The 16345-nt window shown below is 34.8% G+C and overlaps 1 protein-coding gene and 1 long non-coding RNA gene across 2 annotated transcripts; both read right to left on the reverse strand.

Moving 5' to 3' along the window:
• Nucleotides 1-2923: 2923 nt before the first annotated feature.
• On the reverse strand, nucleotides 2924-11843 carry LOC126830059 (uncharacterized). The gene is made up of 5 exons (XR_007683685.2): nucleotides 11360-11843; nucleotides 10960-11235; nucleotides 5458-5590; nucleotides 4692-4780; nucleotides 2924-4250 (listed from the first exon to the last, which is right to left on the reverse strand). It is a non-coding gene; the product is annotated as an uncharacterized LOC126830059 (long non-coding RNA).
• A 1508-nt stretch (nucleotides 11844-13351) lies between these two features.
• LOC126830058 (beta-1,3-galactosyltransferase 5) lies at nucleotides 13352-16087 on the reverse strand. The gene is made up of 2 exons (XM_050560272.2): nucleotides 15959-16087; nucleotides 13352-14920 (listed from the first exon to the last, which is right to left on the reverse strand). The coding sequence occupies exon 2, from the start codon at nucleotides 14762-14764 to the stop codon at nucleotides 13658-13660; it is 1107 nt and encodes a 368-aa protein (XP_050416229.2). The 5' UTR covers nucleotides 14765-14920; nucleotides 15959-16087; the 3' UTR covers nucleotides 13352-13657.
• Nucleotides 16088-16345: the final 258 nt, after the last annotated feature.

Raw genomic sequence — 16345 nt, forward strand, 5'->3', positions numbered from 1 at the left:
TCTGAATAAGACTAAATATACAACTCATTATTTCGTGTAATATCTGTTTGATGCCATTTTGAAATGAACCCAAAAAAGGATTGTGGATATCTATTTAAAAAAAAAAATTGCTGTATGGAACTCATTTGATGGCCTATCAGGGTTTACCTTACCGGGGAAATAATTGGGGTGGGGCACACAATTAGCTTACCATATTGGTTTCAAAACAATTTAAATCGGCCAATCCTTAAGTAAGTTGTGTCAATGGTTACAGACCGCCGTCAATAGGACTGGTGACTATGGGAAACAAATGTTAAAAATGAAAGAAAACAGAAATCCTTAAGAAAATGCCCAACGTGTATAATGACAAGGATAAACCTATGGTACCTGATGAAGAATTTTATACTTGATTATCGGGTATCACAGTCTAGATACTTCAATTGCAAAAGGTTCTGAAGAGCATGAATAAATGTTGCCCAATTCCCACTGCCGAATACTTTTAAAGGATTATCTCGTGCATACCCAACTTGATTCCAAAGAGACAGTGGCCAATTTCAACTGCTGTGTTTAAACACAGCAATCTTATTTACTCAAATATCCTAATACCATTAATCTTTTTATCTGATTATCTGAGAACGAGCATTCCATTTATAATAGATGCAAACCAATGTAATTAATAATTAATGGAGAAAAAAACAGTGTTTGCCCTTTTTAATATTAAAGAAATGATTATTATACATATAAAATTAATGTTCTGAAAACATCGTTGTAACTATTTATAAAGCTTAATTAATGATGTATCTTTATTTTGTGTAAATATTTATTGAGAAAAAGTGTTCAAACTTTGTCAGTGCCTACAGAAAAAGGAGCAGACTGAAAATCTGGCTTTAAGGTTTCATTCGTTTCAATAAACAAATTCTGACAAACGCATCCACCACACGATCCGCCACATCTTCCATTTACAACTTGATTATTTGAAGAAAAATTAATATCAAGCACTGCCTCGTCATCAGATATTGTCCAAATACTGGTAGGCAGTACAGAAAAACCCCGTATCTCAAAGATCCACTACAAAGGTTCTAAGATCAAGACACGGTTGTGTGACTGATCTGCTACAATCTTGGGTTGTGCCAAACTTAGTGAACTATGTAAAGTTTGCAAACGTTGATATGCGCCTCGTTACTCTTAAAGTTAACAGAACCGCTTCAATTTTATTGAATGTTGTTTATCCTAGTCCCTTCAGTGTGATTTTTAACTGACTATTATAGGTAGATACGCTGTAACTTTCATTGTTCGCATATGTACATGTATATATCGACTGCGAAGCAATATTTGGATAGTGAAGGGTGATAAATTTCGAAGGACTTATTTTTTCTTAATTCATAACAATACGTTTTTACTCTGTCTTGATACCGTCATTATGCAGCATTATGTAATAATCAATATTTGCCGTCTTCGTAGGAGCTGTTACATTCTTTCAGTTCGGCACAACTACGTGGATACGATAAACATAATCACTTTGACATTTTACTGACGAATTAGAATAATATCCTTCCGTGCAGCCATTTTCCAAGGTATGACCGACAGGACAATCTGAACGACACAGTGAAGTAAATGACACAGTGAATAGCCATGATATCCATATGACGTTATCTAAACGTCACAGGTCATGAGGTCACATCAACAAACAAATGTAAACACCATCATTATGATCATTATCAACATTACAAGACACAATGTTACATTGTAAACAATAGCCTTCTTGCAGCCTTTAGGACTTGTAATCCGTACAGAACGTCTTATCGTTTCTTCCAATGAATTTTCACAACTCTAGATTTGACGTCGGCATTTTGGCACTATTTTGTGCTTCGGTCGTGTCTATTTCAGATATACACAATCAATTCTGTTAATGTTTTTAGCGTGGGGATTGACTAAAAGTTAATTTATTTCAGTTCCCCCCAAAAATTTAAAACTTTAACGCAATTTTAAAAAAAATAGCCAAATTCTGGCTGGGATTACTGAGCAAAATGGTCATTCATTGTATACGTGCGAAAAAAATATTGGTTGGACAAACATCCTGCATGCAGTCATGTAAGAATTTAAAAAAAGAAATCATTCTCAAAGCCATACGAATGGTCCTAACTAACAACAGTTGTACATTTGGCGAAACAACTTACGATTAAATTCTTGATATAGCGATAGGTACCAAGGCGGCACCACAGGTAAGTCATTTAACAATAGGATTTATAGAGGAAAAACTATAGACAGTTGAAGAAATTACTTAGAAAATCAACTGAAAAGGTTCTCTATTTCGAAGAACGAATTGGCGACATTGCAGATTTGCAAGAAATAATGAATTATTTAGATCTAAATATCAAATTCACAATTGAAACGAGCGATTGGCAAATCGCATTGTTGGGCATTCTAAATGAACTCCTTATATCGGATATGCATTTTAAAGAAATAGATATCAAAAACTATCTCCCGTATAGATATTACCATCCAAGTGCATGCATCATGTAAGATTTAAATAAAGATCTGACCGCTCTCGCTATAATAGTTCACTGAAAAAAAACTTGTGTTAAAACAACACAAACTTGTGTTGTTTTCAACACAAGTTAGGTGTCTCTATTTAACAACACAAACTTGTGTTGAAACAACACAAACTTGTGTTAAATGTTGAAACAACACAAGACTTGTGTTAAAATTTACCAAACAACACAAACTTGTGTTGAAACTTGTGTGAAAATCTACACAATACTTCTGTCGAAACTTGTGTTGAAATTTCTGAAACTTGTGTTGAAATTTCTGAAACTTGTGTTGAAATTTCTGAAACTTGTGTGGTTTCATAAAAACTTGTGTATAACCACCAACAAAAACTTGTGTTTTATTTTCCCTCAATTTAGCAATCTTTCCCATGCAGCCCCTCACCCCTTTTGCTCTGTTTAACCTGTAAAGTTTGATAAATGAGGTAACAATAATTTTATTTGTTAAATTATCATTTATTCATAAAATGATAGGAAAAAGTAAATTAACACCACCAAATCAAAACTAAATAGACATCATTTGAAATGTTAACAGAAAAACAGAGATATAATTCTAATACTAATAAAAATTTTGTTATACTTTGCCCCCCTCCCCCCCACATCACAAAATACAAAATAGCTATTTAATTTTTTCTTTACCCGAAAACAAGAACTGAGAAAAGAAAGATCCCTACCCCATACCCCAAAAATATATAATTCAAATATATCTAAATTTAATAACATCCAAACCAAGCCCTAATTAGATTAATTATGCACTAAATTGAAATACTTTCAGAAACTGAAAAGTGCTACAAAGTCATATTACAAGTGATTTGTGAGGCATCTAGAAATAACTAGCATACACAGAAAACTAACAAAAGAAAAATGCACTATTTTGCAGGAGTAATAAAATGATGTAGAACCTTTTCCTCAAACAAAATGAATATTTTGTACATAAAAGGAGCAAAGCATCAAGATTACAGGATTGAAAAATAAAAAAATATCAGAGAAAATCGCAAACATTAAATAATATGTACAAAATATATATAAATAATCACAAGTCAAAAGCAAGGAGGAGCCACTGTGGTTCAGTGAGTGCATTGGCCGAGAAATTTCAACTGGATTTTCCGACATAGTTCCCATACGTCAGTAGTGTAGGACATGGCAAGGGATAATTGGGTATAAGCCCAGAATTGAAACTACCCCCACTGCGTTTACTTTAAGGAACCCTTGACAATTGAATTATCTGACTCAATGACAGACCCTTCTGATCCAATGTGCGTGTGTTAACCATTCGGCCCTCCTGGGTTCCCTTTAAACAACCCTTGACAGTTGAAATATTTGATATAAGAGTAGGTTGTAGTGCAGAATCACCATAATAACACAGAAAAGTAGGATATTAAACCCTATTTCATTTCATAAGCAAGGGAAAGTCACCTTAATGTAGGTCAAGGTTTTTTGTAATTCTGGGTATATTTGATCTACATTTGGTTTCTAGACTATGCCTATTAAATACTTTATGATTTCCGACCAAATTCTAAGTGATTTATATGTCACTTTACATTCTATATTATACATAAATTTCTGTAGAGAATTAAAATCTAATTGTGTTTGGGATGAATATTTAACAGTAAAAACAAAAAAAAATATTCAAAAATTGGGTCAAATGCATTCTTTTCCAGAATTATAAAATAAATTGATGCTTGGGATCTCTTGTTGTTATCATACATCAAATAATCTTCCAGCCTAAAAAATAAAAAGTAGGCAATAAGAATACTTTCTTACTATTTATGGTTCACAATGTTTAAATAAACAATTTATTTTGCCACATCGAGACTGAGTCTCTATTTTGTTTCATCTTTGGGTAACACTTATTGTGTCTTGTCCAGTAACAGACCCAGGCAGATTATTATATTTTATTTCCATCGACAACAAATTGGATATTACCTATTAAAATCTATTTGAAAAGTAAAATATTGTCCATTTTTATACTGCTATTTACTGTAAAAATACACATAGGGTCTATCACAACTTGAAGAAAATCAATGGATGTGATTGTCAAAAATCAAGAATACCAAGACTTGAATAGGAGTGTCCTAGGCATTGCCCCAAGAAGAATAACTAGATTACCAATCAATTGTATAGAACTAGTTGATGATTAAAAATACAAATATGTATGTTACTTACATTTTACCTGATTATCAAGCTCTGTGAGAAAAAGTTTCCATAATATGAATAGCCATTTCCAACTGTCTTGATCTTTCTGATGTAGTTAACTGAGAAAAAAAACATACTATGTTTTAGTTGACTTAAATCGATTCAATATTTAAATAGACGAAAGTTTTAATTTAATTAAATTGTATTGTAATGTGTTGGTTTGCTTTGTCACAGATGAGACAAAATGAAAAAAATGAAATGAAATGGGGTTTGGCGTCCTACTGTTCAGCTTCGACTGGGCTAATGAGGTTGGGCATATGCCATACAGTGTGCCACGAGAGAAATTTTGCCGGGTACCGTGACCCTAAGGCCTACTCTTGTATCAAATTCTAACTGCCAGGGTCTCTTTTACATGCACGCCAATGTGTACACGGGACCACGTTTTTTTGTTCAATCTGAACGACTAGACAGCTGTCCTTGTAAGGCCCCCCGTACTGCATCGTCTTACTGCAAACCCGCGACCTTAAAATATGCAAACCAGTGTCTAACCCACTTGGTCACCATGGGTCCCCACAGATGAGATAGTCATATCTACATGTATCTGGACATAAGTAAGATTCTGTCTGTGCACATACAGTTTTACTATACTAAACTGAATTTTAAATTTCAAAATATTAAAATGAAATCGAGGTTTATGTCACATCAGCTCCAACCGGGCTATATTGTGCCAAACACATTATGGTGAGATTCTAAAATACCACAACAACAATCTTTTCTATTAGAATTGAACACTCACCCTCCAAAAACACCTATGAGAAATCAAAGGTGCTCAAATCACCATTTCTTCAGCTCTTTCTTTTCCCATATTTGGGTTTTTTGACTTATTTTATTATATGATCTTTGATTTGCTATGGCATCTAATATGGAAACTGAAAAATATGAATATGTGACATGTAATTAACTGTTTAAGATACCTTACCATATACAAACTGTGTGATATCTAAAACCATTTTAATCCCGAAGATCTTACCCAAGCCTTGAAAATCTGTTTTAATAACCCTTGTTTGTCATGTGACTGGAGAGTCACAGTAATTAAAAGAGAGCCATGTGGCTCAGTGTGTAAGGCACTGGCTTGGTACCCGGGAGGTTGCGGGGTCGCTCCCAGTGTTGACCGAGAAAGCTCATTTGGATTTTTCAGCATGGATTCCCTGTCTAGTCGTCATGGTGGCTAAGTGGGTAAGACGCTGGCTCGCTAGCCTGGAGGTCGGGTGTTCGATCCCTGCATTGGCCGAGAAAGTTCACCCAGATTTTCCGGCGTGGTTTCCTCTTGTTAGTGATGCAGGACGGAGGGCCTGACAAGGACAGCTGTCTAGTCATTCGGATGAAATGAAAAAACGTGGTCCCGTTTACACATTGGTGTGCATGTAAAAGATCCCCTGGCAGTTGGAATTCGATACACCGCAGTGCCGCTGTCCGGGCAAAATTTCCCTCATAGCACACTGTGTGGTGTATGCCTGTCTTCATTAGCCCAGTTCGGAGCAAAACAGTAGGACGTTAAACCCCATTTCATTTCATTTCTAGTCGTTTCAATGGAACACAAAACCTGAGGTCCCATTGGCGTGCATTTAAGCCGATAGTATGGTAGTTGGAATTTGTTGGCTGTAGCACCCGTGTCACAGTTCGACTGCTAGTTTGCGATACCCACTCGATATGAATGAGTGGTGATTGGCTAATGAATTCTAAAATCAGACGAATGCTTCGGCGAAGCGGACACACCACTCAAATACAATTCGGCCAAATATATCAAACATGTTTGATTCGGGCGTATGTCAGTGGATAAACTAGGTGAAGTTTAGCGCCAATTGATTCAGCCAAATCCTTTGGCTAGTTTATCCAGCACTGACGATTTAAGTTTGTACTTTCTTTATATGCAAATATCACATTTGAAAGAGGCTGTAAGCCTACTTTCTTTATATGCAAATATCTTATTTGAAATAGGCCATTATTATGTGATTCCCCACTTGAATGTGACTAGGAATAGGGTCGCCTGTCCAGCCTTGTGGGTTTTCTCCGGGTCCTCCGGTTTCCTCCCTTTCCTAAATACCCCTAGGGTGTATTCGAAACAGTGTTCCGGTGCAGAGAACGGACGGAGAATGGGTTCTTGTCGGACTTGAGCAGTCTGGAATGCGTTCACGAACACATTCCCGTTCTCAAATCCCACACTACCTCATAGCTGGTGTGAGGGAGAACAAACATGGTCGACGTATCGATAACTGCTGAGAAAACAGCATCATGGGTGCATTTATTAATTTAAAAGTTTAATACCGTTCGAAAATTAGATGTAGTATGTGGCCAGTATAACATCAAGTAAGTTAGGTTGCCAGGCAACGAAACATATGCCCACAGCAGTTTAATCGTTTGCGCAGTCAACAGGGATTGTCGCATATTCATTCTTTTGTAGGTAATGTGAGCATTTACAAGAAAATTTCATACAAGATTATAATTTTCGTCGTTTGTGGGTTTACAAAGGTCGACCCATCGATAACTGCTGAGAAAACAGCATCATGGGTGCATTTATTAATTTAGAAGTTTAATACCGTTCGAAAATTGGATGTAGTATGTGGCCAGTATAACATGAAGTAAGTTAGGTTGCCAGGCAACGAAACATATGCCCACAGCAGTTTAATCGTTTGCGCAGTCAACAGGGATTGTCGCATATTCATTCTTTTGTAGGTAATGTGGGAATTTACAAGAAAATTTCATACAAGATTATAATTTTTGTCGTTTGTGGGTTTACAAAGGTTCTACAAACTGAAACAAGGGCCTTAATTGTTGAAATTTGACAGATTTTTTTGTTTTGTGTTTTACTAATTTAAATAATGCATACAATTTTCATACAAATCGGATGATAATTTTTTTGTTCGTGCGTTCACAAGGTTCGAAAATGTGAAACAAGGGCCACAACTCTAGACATAATTCACAGAAATCGCAGAAATTTAATAGACGTCTTCGTTTCACTTATTTAAAAGATTCAAATGAATTTCACAAAGTGAAACAAGGGCCATAACTCCAGAAGAAACTAACAGAAATTATTGAAATTAAATAGAATTCATCTCATTAAAATAAACAACATATCAATTTTAAAATAATCAGTTCTGTAGACGACGGACAAACCTACGGACGAGGGCGTATCAAAAGGTGATGTAATCGTCATCCAAAGAATTGAAAAGGAGTAAAACGGTGTCATAATTTATCAAAATTATGCTTAATAGCGAAGTAAAAACTAAACAAGTTATCGTAACAGATTGTATGAATTTAATTCATCTTGTTACCATGGATACCGTTCTCTCATGTTCGAGACTCATGAAAGTGTTTTCATGTTCTTCAGCCGTTCTCGAACCTGCGCAAACACTGTTTCTAATACACTCCTACGGTACGCGCAAGCAAATCATTCAAATAAAATTGAACAATATTAGCCTCGAAATTACCTAGCGCCAGTAAGTATAAAGGATCTATCCGACAAACACTAACAACAACTCTAGGTTGATTACATGTCATTTGGGACTCGCATCATTTGGGACTCGCGTCATTTGGGACTCAAGAAAATATTTATTAACATGAAACACGTGGTTAGTAAAAGGCTCAACCAAACGATAAAACATTACACAAAAAACACATACTTATGGAAACATTAGTTGCACTTACGGTTCTTTGATAATCATCGTTTCTCATAAAAGTTTTATATTTATTTAAAACGAATAATATGCTGATGAATTTATTTGAAAATGACCTACACAAAAAACAAAATAAATATTTACACGACATGCAATCTTTTTTTTACAAGCCCCTAGAAATTGTTAACGATAATCCGTGAGCTGCACGTTGACATGCTTGTCGTAGATGGCAATACCAATTGATAAATTAGTGCGTACAAGGCAAAGTTTTTTTGTGGAAAATATAAGAAATGGCAACGATCAAAGCGGGATAATTAAAGCTGATTAACTGATAATCCCAATGTTATTACAGTATGTTCAAAGAAACCTAAGGGTTCTTTGGTGGATGAGGAAAAATGTGAGTTGTCAATCATCGAGAATGGCGGCCGTGTGTTGATTGCAGTTTTTCCGTTTCACGAAAAAACATTAGCAGTGGTCTGTCAATCAAGCTCGTTTACTATTTATAACGCAAATTTTTCGTTTCGGTTAAAACAAAATATACGTCCATTTTAATTGGCCGAAGGATGTGTGACTAATAGAAATATGGCGGGCGGACAAACTGACCAAACAGTATATTTCGAGGTATTTGAGGTAAGCTAATTTAATATTATATCATAACTGCATGTGCATACTTGTGTTTCTGTGTGATTAAATATTCAAAAAATCATTCTTAGGATACAGCCTCGACACCAGTCAGCCCTGAATTGCAATGTTTGTTTTGTGTTCTGGGCGCCATTTTGAAAAAAACTGACATGACCTATATAATACAATCCAGCAATAGTGCAGTCAATTTCCTTTAAAAGGGAATCCGAATTTGTTAATTTTCTGCAATATCACTTCGGTGGTAGCGGACGTTAAATAAAGCTATTTCACGTACAAAGACCTACAATAAAATCCAGGTGAATTGGGAAAAATATTCATGTATTTTCTTATTGAAGAGTAGCTATTTCAATTTGTAAATGCCCAGTCATCTTAGACAAATAATAATTCCAACTTCAAATCAGTTGTATTTATTCAAATCATACTATGAATAATTGTATTTTTCCACTTGCATAATAATAAAAACATGACTTTTATTATTTTATTTCTTCAGGCCAAGAACATGGAAAATTGGTAATTGCCTTGTATCACTGCTAACTATAAGGCACAGGGAGCCTTGGGCAGAAATGATAATAATATGGTTCTCAGATATGTTACTGTGTACAGACTGAACAAAAAATATATATACACTTGCTATTACATGTACATTATATCATTGGCAATAATAAAGATCCAATTTTAGTTTTTAGTTACACACTGTTAACCACCAATAGATGAAAATAAATCATAAAATGTATTCAGCTCGACGTAAGACTTAAATAAATAGATACAGGTTTAACTTGAATAGAAGTTTTCATTATCTATGCTGCATATATGCTGAATCACATTAAATATCTTTTTAGTTGATGTTCATATCGTCTTACGTATTTGTCAACATCAATGTGACCTTGTTCTATGTCACATTAGCCTATTCACGTTACCAAGAATTTACTCACCACACCCTCGCATAGTTATGAATTTATTGTTTCACTTCACTAAAGAAACATTTTGTAGGAATGTATGCTTTTATAGATTGGACACTTGTTTGCAATATCATTGTCGGTGGAAACTGGCACTATACCTAAAGAATGACTGTACAAATAGCGGAGACAGGGTTTCAGCCGGCTGATTTAAATTATTTCTTTAAATACAGTAAAACTTGAAATATGTCAGTTTTCCCTCTTTAGAATGTTTTTGTAAATAAGTTTTTATTGTAGTTTCCGTGGCGTATTCCCAATAAGCGTTAGAAACAAAGATATACACCCTTAATCCCGGTGCCGATAAATGTTGGGTTGTGTGGAACATGCTAACAAATCTCAGGTACGATATATGTTTGATTCTGGTTGAGAACAGCATGAGAGCAACATGATTGTTTTCATTGGAGATGAGACGCAAATATTCAAAGGGGTCAGACAAACTCTAAACCAACCGCGTTCCCTTCACTGAGTCCCTTCAAAGGAGACCCTGTCTGTCTACCTGTGGAATAACATGCATTTGTATCTGTTAAATTTTGTGTGGTAGACAGATTGATATTATTTATATAACGTCTTACCCCAAACAAATTGCAAAAGTAACCATGAAGTTTCTGAGAGCGATATTTCGTAATTAGTGTGCTTTAATGGTGGGAGAATAAATAATTAAATTTTTCAAACACAAACTGGTCATATATAAAATAGCATTTTCTGACAAGACCAGCGATAATCTCGTAAGATATGACTTTTACTATGTCTATTAAATGGTTTTCGACGTCTCTTCAAGGTCACCGTCTTGCGCCAAAGTCGTGAAACGCACCGTCGGGGGATTTGTTGGGGCCTGTCTCCCCCAGAAAAATTTCTAGAAATTTCAAGTCGGTCTTGCCTGGCCGTGAATACGGCAACCTGAAAGTGGTCGATTTTAATGTAGACATCTGAACTCCAATCAACAAATCCATTTGTGACAATTTCAAGGTCCCAAATAATAGTCCTTTTTTACTATTAATAGTAATTCAATCAGTAAGTGCTATTTACCTTATAATAGTCGTCTTGGCTTTTACCCGACATTACACAAAACACCAATGGTAACTGTCGGGTGGTCTCTCCAGTCTTAATGAAGGCGTGTATGGAAAACAGCCGAGACCATGGCTTGTTCACCACCCGAAAAGTTGCATCCATATACCAAGTTTTTGCGCGTGCGAGTAGTTGCATCTGTCTATCAGTACAAAAAATGTGATGGCGCCTTTCCCCAACTTTTACTCATTTTTGATAAAATCCCGGTGCACTATGATCGATGAAATCTTCGTCAAGCTAAAACAAAAAATAAATAAAAAAGTACATTTAAGTACATGTTAATAAATAAATAAAATTGTACATTTAATTACATGTTAATAAATTCTTATATACATGGGTATTTAATTGCATGAGTACTTACGCTTGACGACACGTCAGTGGGATCTTTTGGTCGCAGAGTCTGTCGGGTTCTTTATAGCGACCTTTACAGGTGCTGCAATGGGTGGTCTGCTATGAATGGGTTCTTCTGCAGAACCGACACTGGATAAAACTCTCTCTCCGCTATTGAGGAACATGCCTTGGTAAAAACATTTCCTTTGGCTTCATGCTTTGCCTGTAATGATAAGATAAAACATATTAAACTACAAATATATTATTGGTTTATTTATATTTTATTTATTTATTTATATATTAAATTCATTTATTATTATAGAGTTAACTAGGTTAACTAGAGTTAATTATGCAGAATTAATATAACACAACATACACAGATGGCAATAGAATGAGACAGTGTTCAGAAAAAGGGCGGAAGAAGACTACCTGTCCTACTTGATTCTAGGACATATATATATAGCATGGACCTACTTGATTCGACCAATTTAATACAAGGAAATGAATGGCATAAATACTTTTCGTGTTACATACAATAACAATTATTGGCCATTATTAAAAAAAATATATTAAAAGGAAATGAAATTCTGTTAACTGTTTTTCTTTGTGTAGTACATGCTAACATCAATGACTGGAAAAAAAAATAACGAAACTGTAGAGAAACTTCTGAATCATTGAAAGTCTAATATTAGGCCTACACATTGATGACATTGATATAAAAAAAGGCTGATTTGTTTGTTGTTGTTTTTTTCTTTTACAGAAATAAGCTTACATTTCAACTAAACAACTAACACAAAAGTTAGTATCTAGCTATAGTCCATGTCTGGATATACATTTCTCCTTTTGCCCGAACGTCTATAAAAATCAAAGATGGCGGCCAATAATTGCAACCGGGTATTACTATAAAATCAAGACAGATTCTTACCTGCTGGTCCTAGTCGGGGGTTTCTTGCAATTATAAGTATTTGAACAACGGTATAGCGCCTATTAGCTAATAATAATTAAGCACGATTTCAGAAAAATTAAGACAGATTCATTAGATTGCTGAATTAGCGGAACACTTTTAGAACACATCAAAAAAATTTTCTTTGTGGCGCCATGACATAAATAGACTACCGGTGCAGTCAGTGGCAGTAGTTCTAAATCTGACTGTTTTAAACGAAACGAATTATTATATACATAGAAGCAATATATACATGCTAAATTAAATACACGGTTTTATTTTTTGTAAAAATTTACAAACCTGCGGTCTGGTATTCTATGTGACCATTATAATTTTTTTTAAAATATCACGTCTAAAGCACCCTGTTGATGCTAACTTCACTACATCTATCTAACTGAATGTCGCTGATATAATATCAAAGAAAGAATTTGTCGCAATGACTAAAGTATAGATACTTCTTCTTAGTTAGTTGTATTTTACGTCCGCTTCCACCGAAGTGATATCGCAGACAAAAAGTATAGATAACTTGGAGAACCATTATATCAATAAGTCGATTATGAGATACACGTGGATGATCAATTAAATTTGATTGGTTACTTTTCAGTTAACCAATACTGTCCAATTTCGATTACATCAACCAATTACATTGTTAAGAGTTTTACTCATTTTTTTTGTTCATTGTACATTGAATCAATTTTCGAAAACACCAGGGTGCTGAAAATCACATGTACACTATATATTCATTTGATCTATCAGTTTATTGGGTCAATAAAAAAAGACAGACATTTTAACTTTACAGACAACTTAACATCAATTAACATTCAAGTCTGTCTGGCAATTGTCTGATTAATTGGTACTCACACCCTTCCAGTGAAGAACAGCATGTGATTTTCGAGATGTGAATTAAGCCCTTTATTACTTTTCTTAAAACTTGACGACTCCCGAATTCAGACTTTGTATGGAGTTTTTTTTTTAAAAAGAAAACAAATCTTGGAAGGTACACATTACTTGTGTTAATGATATGAAAAAAACACAAGATTTTATAAATCGACACAAGTTTGTGTTAATGCAATGCAAAACAACACATAACTTGTGTAGATTGGTTTTAACACAAGTACTTGTGTTGAGATCCAACACAAGTGTTTTTTCAGTGTTCAAAAATAGATAATGAAAATTTCAGTCAAATTACTTCATTCTGAGCGGAGTTATAACCGTTAGAAGAACAATTTAATCTCGATTTTCATTTTCATTATTTTAATTAAATAATTAATTAGAAATAGCGTTGTTTAAATCCGTTGAAAATCAAAAGCCATCCGTTGATTCTCCATGAACCATTACACTATTTTCGAAGTGAATATATCCAAGTTATAATCATGTACTCTTGAATTAACATTTTGCTTCCCATATTGCCTTTAAAGATTTGGGAGGAACTCTATGAGAAGTTATTACTTTATCCGATTTTAACACACATGTGTTATTACGCTTCCGGGGTATTACAAATCCACGTAAACGTATCAGTTTAAAACCCAATTTTCGCGCACATAAAGCCACATAAACATCTTCCAAATGATAGAACGGTACGTCTTTAGATATCTCAAAAACCTTTTGAGCAACATTAACGCTTAAAACATATCCAGTCCCTGAACAAAACCCGGGATAGGTTTTACCTGGGTATCTCGAATAGGAAGCGTACCATTTTGACGATTTTTTACGTATTGGATTAGAGGACTGGCGACACGCACCGCCCACAGCCGTTTCTAATTTATGTCCATCCGTTTTTAATAATCTCTGTAAAGCAGGTATGTTAATCCACATATCATCATCAGTTTTAAAAACGTATTTTGTTTGTTTACAATAATTAGAAACATATTTTAATCCCATTATTGTTTTGTATGTTAAATTTTGATAGGAATCTTTAAAATCCTCCATTATAATATCATTAAAAATTGCCGCTTCTTCGATAGCCTTCCGGTTCATTGCTTCATGCATTGATTTGCCTAACAAGAACACATATCTTACATCTGAAGTATTATTTTTTGATATTGATAACCACGTATTTCTAATCATAGTCCGTTGTTTAATATTTTGATGGATGGTGAGAATAAATAAGAAAAGTTCCACAGATGTATCCCTCTTTACGTCGCATATCTTCTTGTTGAGAATGATATATTGAAAGTTGTGCTTGAAGCAATCTGAACAGTTATAGGGTCTCTTTATATCACTTGATTCCGATCTTAATTTTGGAAGTTTCGAACTGGATACGTCAACCTCAGATTGGGAACTATGGGCCAAATTGTCGTTCTTAGTGTTGTATTCTTGAAAATCTTTGATATAATAAACATTAGTCATGGGTTCAAATTTCTGGATACTTCCATAACTTTCACGGATGTACTTTAATGATGTGAACATATTAACCACAGCAAAAATAGTCATTATAAAAAACACTAATAAATAGAATTTTAAGTAGATCGAATTAATTGTTGAATAAGACATGGTCCGATTTACAATGATATGATGCACTCTGATGTAAGTTGTTATAACCAATTAATCTTTATATCATCACGGATAGTCCAAATAACAGATGGTGACTGTGGTAGATAACATGTGTTCTCTGGCCGATTCCTCGAGCTAAAAGTTATTCTACGTCATCTGAAAAAAATAAATATGTTCTTAATAATTGTTTGATTGGTTATTTTACTAATGAAGCTGCATTGAACTCGGATCATTTATCCCATTCAGATCAGGGCCGTATGCAGGATTTTAAAAGTGGGGGTGCAGCAGAGTAGTGGGGCGCCAAAATAATGTGAGCGCCCTTAAAAAAAGACCAACTGATCAGTGCCTTAAGAGCATCACTGTGTGATCATAATCAAGTGTATTATTTTATGATTGAAAGGTTATCAAATTTTATTTTATTTTTTATTTTTATTTGGGGGGGGGGGGCGCCATATTTTTCTGGGGGTACCCCCTGCACCCCCGCTAGATACGGCCCTGATTCAGATATAACAAAAATAAGGGTTTTAGATTAATCTAGACGATTAAACGAAAGACAACATAAGTTAGATGTCACCTTGACCCGCGGTGTTCATTGAGAAGGTAACCGACGCTCTTAGAATTCTGATCTGGTATCGGGGTTTGACTCTCTGTTTTAATTATAAAAAGGGTACGTATGATACAGCTATATCCGTAAATAATGCTGTTTCACTCGAGTCAAGGAACCCATTTAGCCAAACCGGGGTTATTATAGGGTTGATATTTCCAAATTTGGTGTGCACATTTTATCCAAATCGGGTTTATTATAGGGTTGGTATTTTTAAATTTGATGTATTTTATCTGGAAGGTTTAATACTGAATACACCATAGAAATACATAAAACACGTAATTTGGGGAAACATTCACAAGTTTAACATATTTTCTCAAAAAAAACCCAACAAAACAAACAAAACAATCGATAGAATAATAGAATAACAGAATTAAATAATTACAGTGCACAATTCATTTGAGTGCTATGAATTTATAGTTAAGTACCTCCTAATACTTTATCATTAACAAGTAAAATTATTAAGAAATGGCACACTTTATTAGAAAATATTTGTATCGTTATAGTAAATTAAATACCGTGGAAACAGTGTTTTTATTCAAATCCAATATTTAAAAGTAAATCGTACAATTGACCGAACTCTAACCTACCATTAATGTCAGCTCCTTTTTACTCTTTCGTCCATACCTCTATCATGTTGTTACTGTAACAAACGGTTGCAATTTAACGATTCTGAACGTAATCCCGTGAACATAGTTGGACCAAATCACGTGTTATCACCAATCCGATAATACGAAAAAAGTAGTAGCTTGGTAATGTTTTGTTATGATAGGATTGAATAGCCACACCGACTCACATATGGTGTAAGCATGTATCTGTAGCAAGTTTTATTAGAAAGCCAAGTTTCAATATTTGCGCCAGGCATGGGCGTCACACATGGGGGAGGTGCCCGGGGGGGGGGGGGGTGTCCGCCCCCCCCAATTGTTTTCGGGGGGGGGGGGGGTCTGAATATACTTGCCCCCCCCCCCCAAAAAAAA

Source organism: Patella vulgata, chromosome 8 (assembly GCF_932274485.2).
Source record: "Patella vulgata chromosome 8, xgPatVulg1.2, whole genome shotgun sequence".
NCBI lineage: Eukaryota > Metazoa > Mollusca > Gastropoda > Patellidae > Patella > Patella vulgata.